At 41.8% G+C, this 17104-nt stretch overlaps 1 protein-coding gene across 1 annotated transcript; it reads right to left on the reverse strand.

Annotated features, from left to right (window-relative positions):
* Positions 1-1392: 1392 nt before the first annotated feature.
* Positions 1393-16962, reverse strand: RAD52 (RAD52 homolog, DNA repair protein). The gene is made up of 12 exons (XM_027680845.1): positions 16881-16962; positions 10641-10729; positions 9239-9340; positions 8568-8661; positions 6942-7009; positions 6571-6689; positions 6405-6480; positions 4383-4579; positions 4039-4181; positions 3391-3468; positions 2643-2876; positions 1393-2368 (listed from the first exon to the last, which is right to left on the reverse strand). The coding sequence occupies exons 2-12, from the start codon at positions 10725-10727 to the stop codon at positions 2310-2312; spliced, it is 1257 nt and encodes a 418-aa protein (XP_027536646.1). The 5' UTR covers positions 10728-10729; positions 16881-16962; the 3' UTR covers positions 1393-2309.
* Between the last annotated feature and the right edge of the window lie 142 nt (positions 16963-17104).

Genomic DNA, 17104 nt, shown 5'->3' on the forward strand with positions numbered 1-17104 from the left:
GACAATGGGTCAGCTGTGGGACTGCCTTTATGGCTGGGACTGTCACAGACTTTGCAAACACATTCAGTTCTGACAGACAAGAACTTGGTGGCTCCCCTGTTGGAAGCACAGGTGGAGGGAGTGTTGCTGGTGAGGTCCTGTGCTTGGTTTCGGCAGTGAAGCAAGACTGGGGAGCGCTGCAAGGGTGGGGGGAGTGCCCTTCCCGGGGGCTCTCCCTCTGTTGGCTCCCCTGCCCTCTGCTCTGGGATGGACAGGAGCAGGGATGTGCACCTGTGGAGCTGGGGAGAAGGAACTCACTGAGCTCTAGAACAGGAATTCAGTCCTTAGATTTGTGGAAATGCTTCACAGGGTCATTCTCGACTATAGGCTTGCAGGAATTTGGTATTTCTAAACACTAATTGCTGCTGCATTTCTTTCCATTTTAAGAGCAGCTTCTGTTATGAGTCATGCTGCGCAAGGCCTCAAAGGGAAAAAAAGCTCCAAGTATAAGTTTTCCTGCCCTTTTCAAAGGGACCAATCCTGAGAGGCTCCTTGTGATGATCTCTCTTAGGGGAGGCACAGCTACACTGGCACTGCTTTCAAACTCAAGAAAGCTGAGGCAGTTACATTTATATGTGACTTTTGAATGTTTTTCATTGTAAAAGTGTGGAGCGGCTTTGGATTCAGTAATTCTGAATGTCTGCACGTTGCCTTCCTTCCTAGCAGGTATATGGTTTCAACAGTGAGTGCATGACTCAAACATGTGGAATGTGTTTCTTCCCTGAGCTGTTCCGAAGCAGCACTGAATTGGCAAGAAATGAGTACGGTGAAATGCGAAACTTGTTTTTAGATATAATCTATTACCATTAATTACAGCTTGTCCTGTCTTTCCATGCTGTTCCTCATCCTGTTGAGGAGGTAAGTGGACAGCAGAGGATCTTTTAAGGGAAAAGGACTGATTAAGTGGTGAAGGCATTGTAGGAGGAACAGGAATAAATGTTGGATATTTCAAATGTGTTTACATTTAGACAGAGCAGTGATGGCAAAGCACAGGAATAGGGTCCTGTTTCAAGCCTGACGTTGATGTCAGGGTTGGACTAATCCCAGGGTTTATGTAAATTTTCCTGGTCCAGCTGTAAATTCCAGTCACACAGTATCATCCTCTTTACTTCCAGCACTGCAGATGGGAATTGTAGTACCAGGCTTCCCTCCTGGGGAAGGTGGAACCACCCTGCCAGGAGCAGTGCTGTCAGCACAGGCGCCTGAACCCTGATGTGGTGGTGGAGCTGCAGCTGAACCACTTCACTATAGAGGAAGAGAACAGATAGTTCAGCCCAGCAGAACTCCTCCCTTTTCAGCATGGAGCTGCTCCAAATGGATACAGGAGTATTATTCCAATAGTATTTAAAAATTCTTCCTTTGACCTTCTTACTAGAAGGAACAGCTGTTGGCTTTGCTCTAACCTTTAAACCCTGTGAGGTTTTCTGTTTGCCCATCCTAAAGCAAACGTGAGGCTGTGCAGATGTGATGGTTCCTCTTTAGCTTCCATTTGGAACCTGTTAACTCCTTTGAGGCTGTCAAACAGGGAGCGAGTTGTAAAGGCTGGAAGGGCACAGAGACACAAACAGCTCCCAGCGTGGTTTGCTTTGCAAATTTCATATTTATTTCTGTATTGAGAAGGGTCGAAAGCTTATTTAAAAACAGAAGTGCAGCTCCCATTCATTTCACAAAGGATCCAAGCAAGCACTGTCTGCGATGCCACACAGTGCAGGCAGCAGTCCTGGTGTGCTCTTGCCCTGTGCCACAGGCAGGGCTGGAAGCGGAGGTGCTGCTGCCTGGGATGGCTGAGGAATAGGCTGAGGACGAGTGATGGGCTCTGACTGTGCTGCCACAGGGAAAAGGCTGGGCTGCACCTCAGATGCTGCCACAGCGTCACACCCTCAGCCTCGCCAGATGGGCAGCCACAGCTCAGATGTTCTGTCCTCTGACTGTAACCCACCTGCTCCCCATTTCACTAAAAATCTCTTTCCTCTGTGCTGAAATATAGCACTGAGGGAGAGAGAGAGGCTATTAATTGCATCTCATTTTTAACAATTCATTCTGTTCCTGTTTCAGGCAAATTCCACGTACCGTCCACCAGTGCTGCAGAAGCACAAATGATTGCTTGTTTATAGAAAAAGGCATATGAAATATGTAATAACATGAAGTTCTTGCTGGCTGTACGAAACTCTTCTCTGTTGCTTCACCATAATACGCAGCAATGTCCATTTGACATAATTTGAAAAGCCAACTGCAGTCCTGTGACGGAGGTACGGATATCCCTGGGTGCCTTACGTAGGTTCCAGTCTCCTTTTCTTCAAGCTCTGACTTCTCCTGAGGGGGCTGCACCCTGCCAAACAGGGAGAGAGTGAGAGATGGAAGTTTCTTAATGCTTTTTTTCTGCTCCTAAAAGCGCTCCTCAACTCTTTGTCTAATTCTTCCTTGATAGGACAGTAGGATGGAAAAAAACAGACAGTTCTCCGAGCCCACTGTCACAGCACCTGCAGCAAGGTCCAAGAAAAGAAGAGTGTTTCTCCTGCTCCACTTCACTAATCTAACAGCACTGCTTTCAGAGCCAAGAGCCATTGTTAGGACAGAACTCAGTCATTTTTGGCAGCACCTACCTGGGCTGGCGCTGCTGTTGCTCATGAGTGTAGCAGGTGGCTGCAGTTGTGCAAGTCTGGCAGAGGCTTTGTGGTGGTTGGTTCTGTGAGGTGTCCTGTTACAGGTCCTTGTCGGGTGAGGTCCGTGGGCTGTTTTAGGTGTCTGGTGTCCAGCTGATGATGGGTCTGCCACCTGGGGACCTGTTACCTTAAGATCAGTGCTCTCCAAGGAAACGTCCCAGAGCTCAGGATCATCTGGAATGAATGAGAAGGTGATCCATGACGGTAGTGTTGTACTACAGGAATGACAGTCACTCTAAGATCAGCACACTCTTTTCCTACAAGCAGTGGATACTATAAAATTTAATCTGTAAAGCATTTTTTATGTCACTGCACAGCAGGGAATGGTCCTGCCCCTTGGGCTCTGGACTTAAGCAATGTCCAGGCACCATGGTGTAAGTGTGACAACAAACAGCCAAAGTTACATTAGGAAAAGACACCCACCCCATCTGCAAAGATCTGTTTCTGTGCAGTATCACCTCAAGAAAAGGGTTTACCAAATAAATATAACAACTCCACTCAGGAGCCTAAGTGGGAAACCCCTCATAGTGATGGACATCATCTCCCTGCCACTTAAGCAAAGTTTGTATTGTTAAGATTAGACTCACACTTCTGTTATTCCAGTTCTTCAGAACTTTTACCTTCACACTGTATTTTGAAGAGCTGATTTAAATACTAATGATTTAACACTTATCACTTTTTGGCTGACCTGCAAAGAACTCCTCTTCTATTGCTAGCTCCTGTTGTACTGCTGGAGTGCTGTGCTTTATGGGAGGATCAGATGTTGCTGGAAGGAGGTAAAACAAGAAGAGATTAATATCAGAAACACAGAAGAACTCTTTGCTCCTTCTTAACAGAGCATGAGTCTGAAATGATAACCAGCAGCTGCACCAGGTATCCTCTTTTTTCCTAGAGCTGGTTATGCCTTGGTAGCAGGATGTAAAACAGTAAGATTCTGTACCTGATGATGTCTGACAAGAGTAAGTGTGCTACTTTAACATGGTTCTTTTAGCCTGCTTCTCCCAGCTCCAGGTTCCAGAATTCCCCATGAGTAAAAGGGGCTAATATTTGCCTGCAGCCTCAGCTCGGGTGCAGCAGGTTAAGGGTGCTGACAACAGCTTTAGGCTGGCTGGAAAATTGCCGTTTTAATGATGCTGGCTTAGAGCTGATATTCCTGCCACTTTGAGAACATAGAGGGGGGGAAAGGATGATAATTCTCCTTCCTTTGGCCTCAAAGGTGTGTTGATGTCTCAGTACAAAAGCACCTGAAGCTGGTCAGGCTCCTGTACTGAGGGTAAGGTGTGTCTGCCAGCAGCTATCACGGGAACTGCCAGTTTTTAATGCCATGTCTTATTACCCTGTTTGCTATTGGGAGTAACTGCTGGAACCTGATGCTTTTTCTCCATCTGTTCCCGGAACTGTTGCTGTAGCTGCCTCTGTCGCAATTTCCGCTGGTAAGTGGCATCACACTCTGTAGCCAAGGGGTCTGTGTTCCTGTCCCTTCCCCTGAGCAAGCACAAAGTCAAACAGAATTTCAGCAATTACATTTTATGAAGAAAAAATTCATTAAGAAATAACAGTCAAGAAAATCCACTGAACTAGTGGTTTATGGTGTCTTTGGTATTGGGCTGTCCATGTGTTTTAAAAGGTATGGTAACTTCTAATACAGCTGATAAAATACATGTATAACAGCAGTCTCACCTGGGACCATTTGGCTGTTTCTGATCTGCTGCCACTACAGCAGCCTCCGTCTGACCAGGCTCACAGTGAGGTGCCACCTCAGAGTGCTGTCTCCCTGCTGTGTTCTGCTTTTCCAAATAGCTGGTGTACCTCGCTTTCTCTATTTCAGGCTCATAGTCCTGTATTTTAGCTGTGACCAAATTTAACTCAGGGGGTACCTAATAAAGGAGGAAAAAAGAGAAAATGTTGAGAAATTTCCATCATCCAATTAATGAAATAAGCACAGGTTCTTTCCATACCGGCTGTTAAAAATCTATTTTGTTTGCTCCAAGTCGACCAGTGAGTTAGAAAGCTGAAATGCTTTTTCACTACACAGTAATTCAGTTAGTTAATCACCGAATTCATGTGCCTTTTTGTTAGTTTAATCGCTCGGTGCTTCAGGGCAGATAGCCCCTATCTCCCCACACCGTGCTCTGCAAACAAGAACAGGTGCAGGTGATCGATGCAGCATTTTACAGCTTCTCAGAGAGACCCATGAGGCTGTTGCCGAGCCCGTCAGTTCTACCAGTTCTGTTTGCACGCTTGTGTGAAAGGGCACAGCAAACCTTGACTCAGTTCTGCAACCACGAGGCCTCTGAGGAAGCTACACCATTCTTGTTTATTAAAGATGGGATGTGTTGGCTCTGTGATTTTACAAATCTGTGGCAATCCCTCTGACAGACAATGACCCTGGCAACGGCAAAGCAGAGATTTGGGCCGTCTTTACTTGGTGAGGTGTCACTTTGGATCTGCTTCTACAGCCTTTAGCTGGAGAGAATCTCCTTATAGCTCTGGGCATCTAGTGGAGTTTGGCAAATCCTAGTGTGACTGAAGGAAACTTTAGTATGAAACTCCATGGATCAGCAGCTGTAAAAGGCTTTGTTTTTCCTCGGTCCACAAGGCAGGTCAGCCCCTAGAAGCCTCCTGCCCCCAGCTGGAGCTGGCAAGATCCACGTTGGTTACTGAGCTGCCACCTCAGGAACAGCCAGGACAACTTGGATACTATGAAGACTGTTATGTCACACCAGAGCACACAATAAAGGGGTTACAGAATGGTTGTCACTGGTGAAGATGGACATCACAATTTATTTTATGTCCCTCTGGACCAAAGATCTCCAGAAAAGGCATTTCTCCATGGTGCTGGTTACCTCAGAACGTTCACTGACCTAGTGTTTCACAGAGGGTAAAGTAACTGCAGCTCTTTTTCCTTGCAAACTGAAACATAAGGAGTCCAAAAAGCAAAGCAAGATGTAATGTGGTTTCTTATTGTTTGTGAAGGATAAGAACCATAGTTGAAGTGTTCAAGTACACATCAGTTGTACATGCTAATTCTTCATACATTGAAGAGCCAGTTTGCCAGTAGTATCATATCAGGTATTTAACACTAATAAATAAGAGTGTAGTTCTTCCTAATATTATTCCTCATCCTCCAACAGCCAAGGCCTGCTCTCATAATTCAGTTGCAAAACTCAGCTATCAGCACAATTTGAAGTGAGGCAGAGGACATTTGCAGGGCCATTTGTATACTCCTCATAAACCAAAATAAAACAGTGTTACCTGTTTTGCTGTTCTGTGCTAAAACCTTGAAAGTTGTCGTGGGTCCAGTCTAAACAGCTTAGTTCACCCTTTCTATCACAGAGGCATCTAATAGTCTGCAGTGTTCTTTTGGGAAGGAGCCAATTTGGTTAAGGCATGGATTACTGCCATTGAACAGAGAGATTTAGACAACATGGCCGTAAATGTCACACGAGATTTTGAGCCAGATACTTTCTTTGCCACAGCAAACTTGTCTGCTGCAAAGAGTCAACATTTGGAGTAGTTGTGGTAAAATGTCAGGGAAAAACTCTGCCTGCTGGTTTGTGTGAACTGTTTGTTACAAAGGCTATTGGTCTCCAGGCTGGTAATATTCAAGAATGAGATGCACTGATATGACTATTTATACACTTTACAACATGAAGGACCAGGAGCAGTGGATATTTTGCTCTAACAGTCCGTGTTCTGCACCTGACGTGGAAGCTTATTCACGGCTCGTAGGTAGTCCTTGTCTAGGATGCAGTTCCCAAGAGCATTCCCAAAGCACCTGAGAAACAAGAGAGCTCACTGTGACTGAAAAATAACACTTCATTCTCACATAACTTCTGAAAATGTACCAGTACTGATCTTCACTTACTTGAGTGCCCTCTTCAGTCCGTCTGTTACTGCCTCCTTTCTTGCCTTTTCTAAGGATAAGGCCTTGGACTTCAGGCCTTCGCTGACTCCATATCCCACATCTTCATGGTATGACCCATCCTGCAGTATAATTTTAAGCAAGTATAAGGGAAATTCCACACATACAGCACTTGTTGTTAGGTGCTGTGCTTTCCTGAGCCTGATTACTTGCTCTTAGCTGGTTGTTCTATAGCAATGTCCATGTTTTGGACAGCACTAGATTTCCTGCTGCAGTACAGTACTCCAGGACCACAGTCTGACCTATGCAAGACCTTTCATTCCCAGCTTCAAATTGCTCAACTACAGACAGAGCAAACAAAAAAATCCACTTACCTTAAGCTGAACTTTGACAAAAGCACAGACACCCACATAGAACCTGCCATTGTTGAGGTCAACAAAGTCTGGGGGAGGGAAAAGCAACATCCTAAATAATACAAAAGGTTTTTGGTCCGCATTTAGTTTTTTTTGTCCTTTAAGGACATTCATAAACCTGTACCAGACTTGCTGAATGTTCCTAAGATACTGTATCATCTTCTGTAAAATGGAGCATGACTTACAAAATATTAACTGTAGCTTGAGAATGCTGACATATGAAGGAACAAAGAGTTGCAAATGTTACTTATAATTCATATATGTATCCTAAATGTTCAAAGAATAACAATTTTTTCAGCTGGAAGGAGAGATTTTAAGGGTTAATTTATAAAAACAACAATGGAAAAGAAACTGTAGTCTATACAAGTAATTTCTTTCCTATTATATACCAGAAGTTTCCAGTTTGTAAAAATTTGCATAAATGTTTTATCCAGGACAGAATGCCTGAAGAGCTGAACAGGCTGCAATACAACTCTCAGTCATAATCTCTAAAGTACCTTACTTCTCACCAAAAGCAGTGCTAACTAATACACATAGAGCACTCTAGTTAGCAGTCTTGCAAGTCTAATAGAAACAGGACACATGTCTGAAATGAAATTTGGAGTTCAAGTAACTCCGTTCTGGGGTCCAAGAGCCCTTCTGTACTCATCTGGTCTATTTGTTTAATTGTTTTGTAATCCTGCTGAAGGCGCAAGTCCCCTTTTTCTACCCAGGAATTTAAAACATAACAGAATCCTCTTGCTCTGAATCTCTAAGGAATGACTTCTTATGGCATTATTTGAGAAAGGTAGGAGTTTGAAGGATGTCAGTCCTTTCTTGACTAAAAAGAGGAAAAAAAAAAAGTGGTGCAGAATAGATGGAAAGCAATGAAGTAAGTTATTCTATTTCTAGAATTTACCAGCCTGAGTTAAGAAAAGATTTCTGAAGGTGGGGAGAAGGAAGAAAGTACTTTTAAGGAGCTACTTTGACCTACTTCCACAGCCAGTCTTTAGCATAAGCACAGCAGATCTGCAAACAAGAACAACACTTCTCTGGTAGGTACTATTTCAGCTATTGAGATGGAAGAGGCTGAAGCTTTAAGATCACCAAATTATAGTGAAAATTTTTTCTAAAGCTTTCTATTATAAAAATCTCAGTACTAGGTATTAGCTGGAAGAGGAGTCTGCAGAAAAAGATGGGTTCCTAAAGATTAGGGGAATATTAACTGAGAATATGATCTGGTTAGAGTATAAAAATTACAGGTGAGTATGAAAGCTGGCTCAGGACTGCTGGGTGTTAAATAGTTTAACTGTAATTACTCTTGACTGAGTGTTCCCATAGAGATCAGAGACTTGATTAGAATACCTCAAGAATAATCATAAACACCCTCAGAGTAATGACTATGACATGTAAAAAGAAAACAGAAGCTCCATTATTATTCAATTTCTCTAATTTTTACTAACTGTTAAAGCACCTGGAAATTGTACATGCCTCTCTCCAGGTTGTTTGGAGCAATAGGATAGATACCCTGGCCCTTATCTGAGAGACTTTTCCCTCACAGTGAAACAAGGGGGAGGGAAGATTTCTTTGCCCTCAGGAGACACTCACCAACGTTCTGCTGAGTGACTGAATGAGCCCAGCCATTGAAGCCAAACATCTCGTTGGCCAGACTGATGACCTTGTGACCCTCAATGTAGCAGACCTGAAAAGAAAAGCATAAATACATAAATATGTATATAAACACAGGGACCTGTGCACACATCTCTACACATCTTTATTTTAAAGAGGGATTACACGCATCACCTCACACTGAGGAAACCTGGCTAAGTTCAAGGTTCAGGTAATGTAAATAAAAGGATGATGGTGTAGCTTTAAGTTCACTCTCTTCCAGCAACTGTGATGGAGGTTAATATAACAACAAATATGACTTAATGGAAGGCAGAGCTAGAGGAGACTAAAGATGGTAAAACACAGCCAGTGTTATATAATGCTTCATATAGTCCAGTTCTGGGAAAAAATAAGGAAAACATCTCAGTGTTGCACAAGCAGATAAACATTCCCTTGTAAAGGATGAAGCACTGAAAAATTCTTTTTTTTAAGTGTGAAAGGGATCTGCGGCTCAATAAAAGTTAGAATTTATGCCATGCTGACTTTGCATTCATATCTGCATATTAAACTACTAGTGGGAAATTACCTTAAAAAAAATAAGGAATATTGTAACTTTTTAAACCCTGGGGGAAAAAAATGGAGTAGAAACATCTGTGCATGTGTGCTCCTACCTTTTGTCCTCCTCCAGCCTGGCGACTGCTGATATAATCTGGACCCAGCCTCTGACGAAGAGCATGCTGGATGGCCTGGTATTCACTGGCTGTGTAGTGATACTATTGACAAAAATAAGGTAAGACAAATCTCACTCTCCTAATATCATTTCTTTATCCCAATCCTTCCAAGAGGTGTATGATCCTTTTTTAGAATCAGTTTATAACAGACAAGGAAACACCTCATGTTATATACGTGCATTAGATTGTTTGGAGTTTTTTTCCCTCTTGATGTATACAATTATTGAGCTGTAGCAAATATTTTTGATTAACAATCCTAGTCAAGCTTGCCACAAACACACATATAAGCTTCTGTTTTACCTCTTAAAACCAAAACATAATATCTCTGTGACCAACAAGAAAAGTGTATTTAAAAACTCCAACAAAAGCAAAGATTAACCTTACTCTAGCACCATATGCCATCAGGACAGGGAGGATATAAACTCAGGAAACCAGTCAAAATAGGAATTTCTTGAGGAGTGTTCAGCAATTTTCCCTCATGGGAAAATCCCTCTGGATGACTCCAACATCACTGGTATCTTTAGAGAGCACCAGCATCACCAGAAGCCTGAGGTGTTGTAACTTTAGGCTTGTCTTAGTAGAAATGCAATTTAAAAAATGTAGCAAAGCCTAAATGTATGTTTAAGGATTTGAGCAGTAAAAGGCTTGTGTTGCTCTGCTCTGATGTGGGACAGAATAGAGGTTTTACCACCAAAATCATAAGTACTGTGTATGAATGTATTGGCTGCTCTAACAATTCAGCAGATCACAGTGTGTGTGTCATATAAATTCCAACCCCTGGCAAACCTCTCTAATTTGGATTTGGTTCTATTTAAATTCAAAGAAATAACTTTGTCTTTTTCTATCTCCAGAATGCAAGCCTGTAACCAAAAAGCATAAGGAAAAAAGGAGGATGCACATGCCTGTGCCATATTCAGGAACTACATAAATGCCTATCGTGGAGAAGAGAATTCACCACCAAAAGCTCTGTTCAGCCCAGATAAGTTTTTTTTTTCTGAATTATTTTTCAATTTTTTAAAATAATTTTTTAATAGCTGAAAGTAATTGCCTTTTCTGAATCACTACTGAGAACGTGTGCAAGTATGATCCAGGCCATCTGGGAATAAGAAAGAATAAAACAAGACCCACTTTTGAGATTTAAAAACCTTCAAAGAATCCACAGCAATATATTATAACTCGAGGCATGCCAAGACCATCATGGATAAAAAATGTAATATACAATTAGATGTAGCACGATTCCAACCTTACTGTGTCCAAGTTTAAAATGAATGAACATGCAGGGCAGATTTCCAGAAGCGTGAGCATAAAACTTCTCTTTTTCTCCTAGGGAAAGGGGACTGACCTGTCCGAAGGAGGCACCTGAACTGCCAGTGCTGGAACTGTTGCTGCTGCTGGAGCTTTTGCCATCTTTCCCCTGGCTTTCAGGCATCCCTAAAGGTGAGAGAAAATAGAATTCCCTCTCAGATTCTTCAGCACTTCTTGGATGATTTTCAATATCTATTAATACTTAGGCTCTGATAAAAAAGCAGAGGTAACTTTTTAAAACCTTACTTGGCTATACCCTGACTTGTCAGTCTTTATTTCAGATTATTGCTTTGACTGCAATCAATCAGACTGTCTTGTGTTATGATGGTACCACATAAACTGTGCAGAGCTGAAAACCCCACAGAACCTGTAAGAATTGTAAGAAGTGGTGCCAATAATTCAGTAGATGGCACCCTTTTCTAAGCCAGTATCCAATACTTCCCAGCACTGCACTCCACCCTGCTGGAGCAGTGGTCCCTGGGAGATCCCTGGTCCCTGGGATTCCCAGCTGTGCCAAGGGAATGCAGCAGCTCTTCTGAATAACCCACAGAGGCAACCTTTTATTGTATTTGCAGAAATGTCATTTGTACAACTGGTAGCCGAGTACTCAGATTTTTAAAAGCATTACAAATATAGGAAAAATTAAAACACATACAAGATAGCTGGAGATGTCAGAACAGTTTGAGTAAGTCTAAAACCCCCAGTGAATACCATGATTTGACAGTCAGTCAGAACCTGGCTGGTATTATGCTTTGCTAATGTATTCCAGGTTCAGCACTTTTTAAAATAAGGGTTTTTTCCAGTCTCTGAACAAGAAATCCAAAGTTTACTGAGGACTCGGCAAACAATTTTCAGAAGAAGGATACTGGTTATTTCCTGGGCAAGTATGAGCACTGGCAATTATACCAGGTGTAGCTAAAACTCTCCTTAATTTTGGTTGGCTAGAATCATTCACCTTCAGTCCAAAACTTGTATAATTGTACAGTGTTCATCCACTTGAGTGTGTTTTAGTCAGAAGTGAGCTGCAATTTGTGGTAAATGCATTTGGTTTTGGAAAAAGAACAAATAGAAAGCAGTGTTACCAGGAGTAACACTTGTGATTTAAGCAGGCTATTTCCCCTCTTCAGCAAAGAGTTCATTGCATGGGGAGGGAGACAAATAGAGAAAAAAATAGTATGTGTGGTGAGAGGCAAAAGGAATCAAAGTTTGAACAATACTGCTGCCTCCCCTCACGCCCCAAGCAGTCTAAATCAGATCTTAATCGTTATAATCCCTTGGAAGAAACAATGACCAAAATGTCATTTGCTACATAGCCCTGTGACCAATTTATACAAAGTAGGTGGGTGGTGTTTTGATGCAAAATTGCTTAATACTGATTTCAGTTGAAGTCCTTTAAGTTTTTATATTGTGTGCACCATTATCAGTCTAAATTTATTAAAGAGATATGTCCCTAACAAAGTTCTGAATAAGATATGGGAATTGGTTCTGAATGAGAACAAGGAGGTACAGAATCCCACTGAAAACAGCTTCACATCACATGGTTTTAATCCAGCAGATCAGATGCTGCTAGGGAATACTAGCAACATACTTCTTTGCAATAAACAGTGTAAAAACGTGTCAGTGTTTTGTCTTCAAATTATGTATGAACCCAGTTTGGTTTCAGGTTTTACCTGCAGGCACAGCTTCAGCTGTGAGCCTTGTTTAAAGCAAACACTCTGTCAGAGCAATGTGGTGGGTTTTGCAGTCGGAGAAATGCAGCTCAGTAGGGCCCTGGGTCTCAAAGCAATTGACAGAGCATTTCAAAGTGACAGAACTCCAATATCAAAATTATTAGAGTAGGAGTTTGGAAGAGAGAGAAGTTAATTCTGCAAATGGAGCTGTAAGTCTATCTGAGTATCAAAGCCAGGAGCTAGGGAAGGCAAGGTACTTCCATTCCTCAGTGGAATATTGTTTCCTCACCCATCCCACCCTCTCCCCACAACATTTTAACTTACACGAAACATTAATCCTGAAGTAGATAATAAGCTATTGACTTGAGTGCCAAAGAGCCTCGAACACCCTCCAGGGCCAGGACTGTGCAAGGAGGCTGCCTGACTCATTAACCAGTGTTCAAAAAAGCCCTGTTTTCAAACCATCTTCAAATACTAAAAATTAAAGTTCAAATAGACTTGCTGTGTTTGCAGGACAACATAAAACAGCTCTGTGATTCTGACCGTTATTTATTATTTACAGGGAATTCCTTTCAGTTCAGCTGGTAATGTTCTCAGGAAATTTTCTTATCAGTGAGAAAAAACCCCACAAGACTAAAGGTGTTGCACTGTGCTCCAAAATGTTATCTGGATAGACTAGATCAGGTAAAGAAACTTAACAACTTTTATTACTTCCATATTTTGATCTTGTCTTTTAAAATTCGAACATATTAGGTACACGATCAAAAAAAAATTCTCTGGTTTGGGAAACTAGATAATGAAATATTAATTTCCAACAGCACTCTAGAAATAGGTATTTATTTGTATGCTGGTAGTGAATGGAGCAGCTGCTGAGAAAAATCTGGGTGTGTACACAAATTCCTGTGCAGAAAATAAACCAATCTTCTAGAGCAGATAATCCTGAATTTAATCTGTTCAGGTACAACTACTACTGTGCGCTGTGGTGGCAACACCTTCCCCTTCCATGATTGTATGGACATAACTTCTAATTTTCTAAATTAACACATCCTCACACACCTTCCTACCCTGCTGTCCACTACGCCCCAAAATTTATTTTGGTCCTAAATCGCCTCTTTTCCCATCAGTTCCCCTCTGTCTTGACAAACTAGGCTTTTGAACCATGCCCTGTGCCTTAATCCTGTGCTAGGAGAGCCAGTTGCCAGTTCTCCTCAAGCGTAAGGTGGAAGCAGGCAGTTTTGCCTCACTTCAAAATAGCTGGCATACCACGAATTGTGTGAGTACCACAGCTTGGGAAACGCTCAGCTAGAACAGGACTGTTCCAAGAAATTAATCACAGCATCACCCAATCTAAGGACTTTGACTGTGAACTTTCAGAGGGCTTTTCATTCAACCTCATCCCCTCTATAGGGTTAAGTTTCCTTCACAGTGAAGCTTTGGTTCAGCTGAGTAAAAATCTTCAGCATTCTTTCAATCAATGCAATTCCACTGAGCCCACCCAGAGCAAACAGTTACACTTGTAGCAACAAGTGATTTAGCAAGCACTAAAGATAATGCCACATATTTAACCTAAGGTGCAAATTACTCCAAGAAGACATACAAAAAGCTTTCTGTGGAGTATTCTCTCCTCTGGAAACTCCAAACTGCTTTATAAGTTGATTTACCTGTTATGCAAAGGCTGCTTTACCTAACACTAAAGCTGAGGTAACTCTTTTAAGTATAATGGGGCAGACATTCCCAATCAAGGCAGGCCTGTGCTACACCAAAGTTTAAAGGGAGTGGAAAAGAGATGATGAAATTGCCTGTGGAAAAGCTGCATACAATAGAACTCTTCAATTTTGACTTCTGTTATCTCTAGGCAAACAACCTGGACGACTTGAGAAAAGCGAGGTGATGTTCTGTTAACTTCATCAGAAGAAAAAGATATTCAGTGTTTTACAGGTTAAACAATGAAATGCATGGGGAGGTCATGAGACTGGGTGGGCTCTGATGCTGCCAATACCTTATTGATGCATCTTATTGATTGAGGCTACCTTCTGTAGTAAGAGAATAAAAAAGACATAACACAGAAAGTTTGAGCTACCTGCAGTAATTTAAGTATATTTGCTTTCAAGGCACACAAACAGCACTATGACAATTTCTACTCAGTTAGGGCATGAGTCACATCTGACACCTACCTTCAAGCAGTTCCATTTATTCCAGTGGAATCTATGTGGCTCCAAAAGCATAATTTAACTCATAGATTTATCAGGCACTACTAGGTTTATGTTTGCCATGTCTGGGATGATGATCCCCTCCCTGCACTAAACAGAAAACACTAATCCTGGTTACAATTTTTATTAATTAACATTTTAATGAACAGAGGGTAAAGCTCTTCCTTCCTTACCTTTACAGAAGCTTAGCAGAATAACACAGTGCCTTTGTGGGGGAATGTTTCTATATAAGAATTTTTGAATACATCCAACATCTCAAACAAAGCATACCTGGTCAATTCCTGCATTTTGGAATGTGGGATAAGAAACCCACCTCCTTATTCACTATGCTGAGTTTTCTGTCATAACAGCCTTTATACAGCTGTGACAAGTTCATCAAAAATCTATGTAACTACTGGAGGTTGTTTAGGGCCCTGCTTCCTCACCAAATACAAACCCAGTTCCAGTCCAAATTGGTTGGTTTAACCCACATGTTGCTGTTTTAGCCTACATATTTTTCAAATGTTGCTGGTTACGCCTCCAAACATATTCCTTAATAGCAGTGTTGTGTGTCAGTTACTCCTTTCCTACATAATTTTGTTTGCTGTTTTAAAATTCAGTGCCCATTGTCACTTTTGCCTTACAGAGTGTCCATGAAGTTTCATTAGTTAAAAATGCATCAATAGCACCTTATGAAACAGGCAGTTCCAAACAATTCTAAATTTGAAATACATTTGCTTTCCAAGAATATAAAGCCTACTTCTTGCACTACTTAATTTCTTTGCATTAAGTCACAATTCTGCACTAAAAAAAATTTCATTCAGGGTATTAACGGGTATGTCTGCACAAATAACCTTTGGATGATATTATATATAAAAGAATTTCCTACAGCAACAAACAGTGAGCTGGGGTTGTAGTAAGACCTGCCCTGTTTTGTTGCACTACAGGGTAAACTGAAGGAAAAGAGAAACTTGTTCGTCAAACAAGCTCTTTTCCAGGTGTGAAACAGCAACACCTCACAGTTACAAAATCAAAAGTGAACAATCCAGTCTCCAAAAACTAGTTTCACATACATACAGATGGATTAAAAGAAAGGAGCTCATTCTGGAGACCAGACCTGGCAGAAATATTAATCAAATATTGTAAATTATTTATGTGGGTACTTCTTTCTAAAAGCCTGTCAGATTGATTTATAACCACATCATTTATGTACGAGTCACTTTAGCCCTTGCAAGGGAAAGACAGCAGGCTTTTTAACTGAGAGTAATGGTTTGGGACTTCAAGGGAAAAGCAGCCTGTCCAGTTGTAACCGGAAAGGCTGCAGATTTCCCAAATGCAATTACGACAAGAAATTAATCCAGGCTGGAAACTGAAACATGTGAACTCTGCAAGAGCTGTGGGAGATCTGTCAAACTGTGCATCATAAACTCCATTGTGATTACAGGTACAGATGACACTTCTGGTAGCAGGACCCTATTAAGCTGACACACTAATTAAGTTAGGACAAAAAACCCAAAGCTTTAAAGCTCTCTGTTTTCCTGTTTAGCTCCAGGTTGACACTTGTTTATTGTTAAATGAAAAATCATTTACACTTGAAATCGGCAGAACACTCCAGGCATGGGCAACCCTGTATCTATTTTCATCCCTCTGCTTTCTTAGACGGCAATATAAAGTGTCCCTTTTTTGGGACACTTTAGACTTGACAGCATGCCCTTATGTGAAATTAATGAACACAGGGTAAAGCTCTTCCTTCCTTCCCTTTACCAGGAATGCATTTAAAATGGATTCTGTGCTTCTACAGTTGAAAAGGGAGTTCAGGTAATCGAGACCTCAGTGGGTATTAGGCTGAGAGGTCTGAATTATATTATGATAATAAATATAATATATATAAAATATAATTGTAATGTATGGTACAAAATATAATAATATATAATATGTAAAATATATAGATAATATACAGTAAGATGTGATAACGATATTACAATATCTATAATACGATACAATATGATAAATGTAGTTACAATATAAACGGTATTTCTTGCAACAATATACTAATTGAAATAGTGATAATTTACATGCCAATAACTCATGTCATTCCTTGAGCAATCTCACAGGTCCATCCGATTTGCCAAAACCTCTCGCTTCAGCGTTGCCTGCGAACAGCGGCTAAGGACTTTAATGCAGGTTCTGGCTCCTTAAATTAATTATTTATTAATTATTATTTTATTACGTATACTGTAATAATAACGAAATAATTAAATAAATTCCTAGTTCAGTAGAACTGTGAGGATCCCGCAGCGGGTCAGTCGCCCTGTGCGCCGGCGGCTCCCTCAGGAGGTGCGCGCCCCTGGGGCGCGGGTCCGGGTTTGAGTTCCGTGCCCGATCCCATTCCCGTTCCCAATGCCGATCCCGCCATACCTGAGCCGGGAATCGCTCCCTCGCCCCGCTCGCACTTCCCGCCCGGCGCCGCCGCCGCTACGGGCCGGCAGAGCGGCCAAACCTCGCCGGGGGTGCGGCAGCGCCGGGGGGCGGGGGCGGGGCCTCGGGCGGGGCGGGGCGAAGGGGCAGTAGAACGGTAGGGCGCACGTGCCGGCTCCAGGGGCATGCGCGTATCCCGCATGCCGTCGTCTGCCTGAAAACAA

The sequence above is a fragment of the Neopelma chrysocephalum genome, unplaced genomic scaffold, assembly GCF_003984885.1.
Source record: "Neopelma chrysocephalum unplaced genomic scaffold, ASM398488v2 Primary Assembly neopelma1_59, whole genome shotgun sequence".
NCBI classification, from domain to species: Eukaryota; Metazoa; Chordata; class Aves; order Passeriformes; family Pipridae; genus Neopelma; species Neopelma chrysocephalum.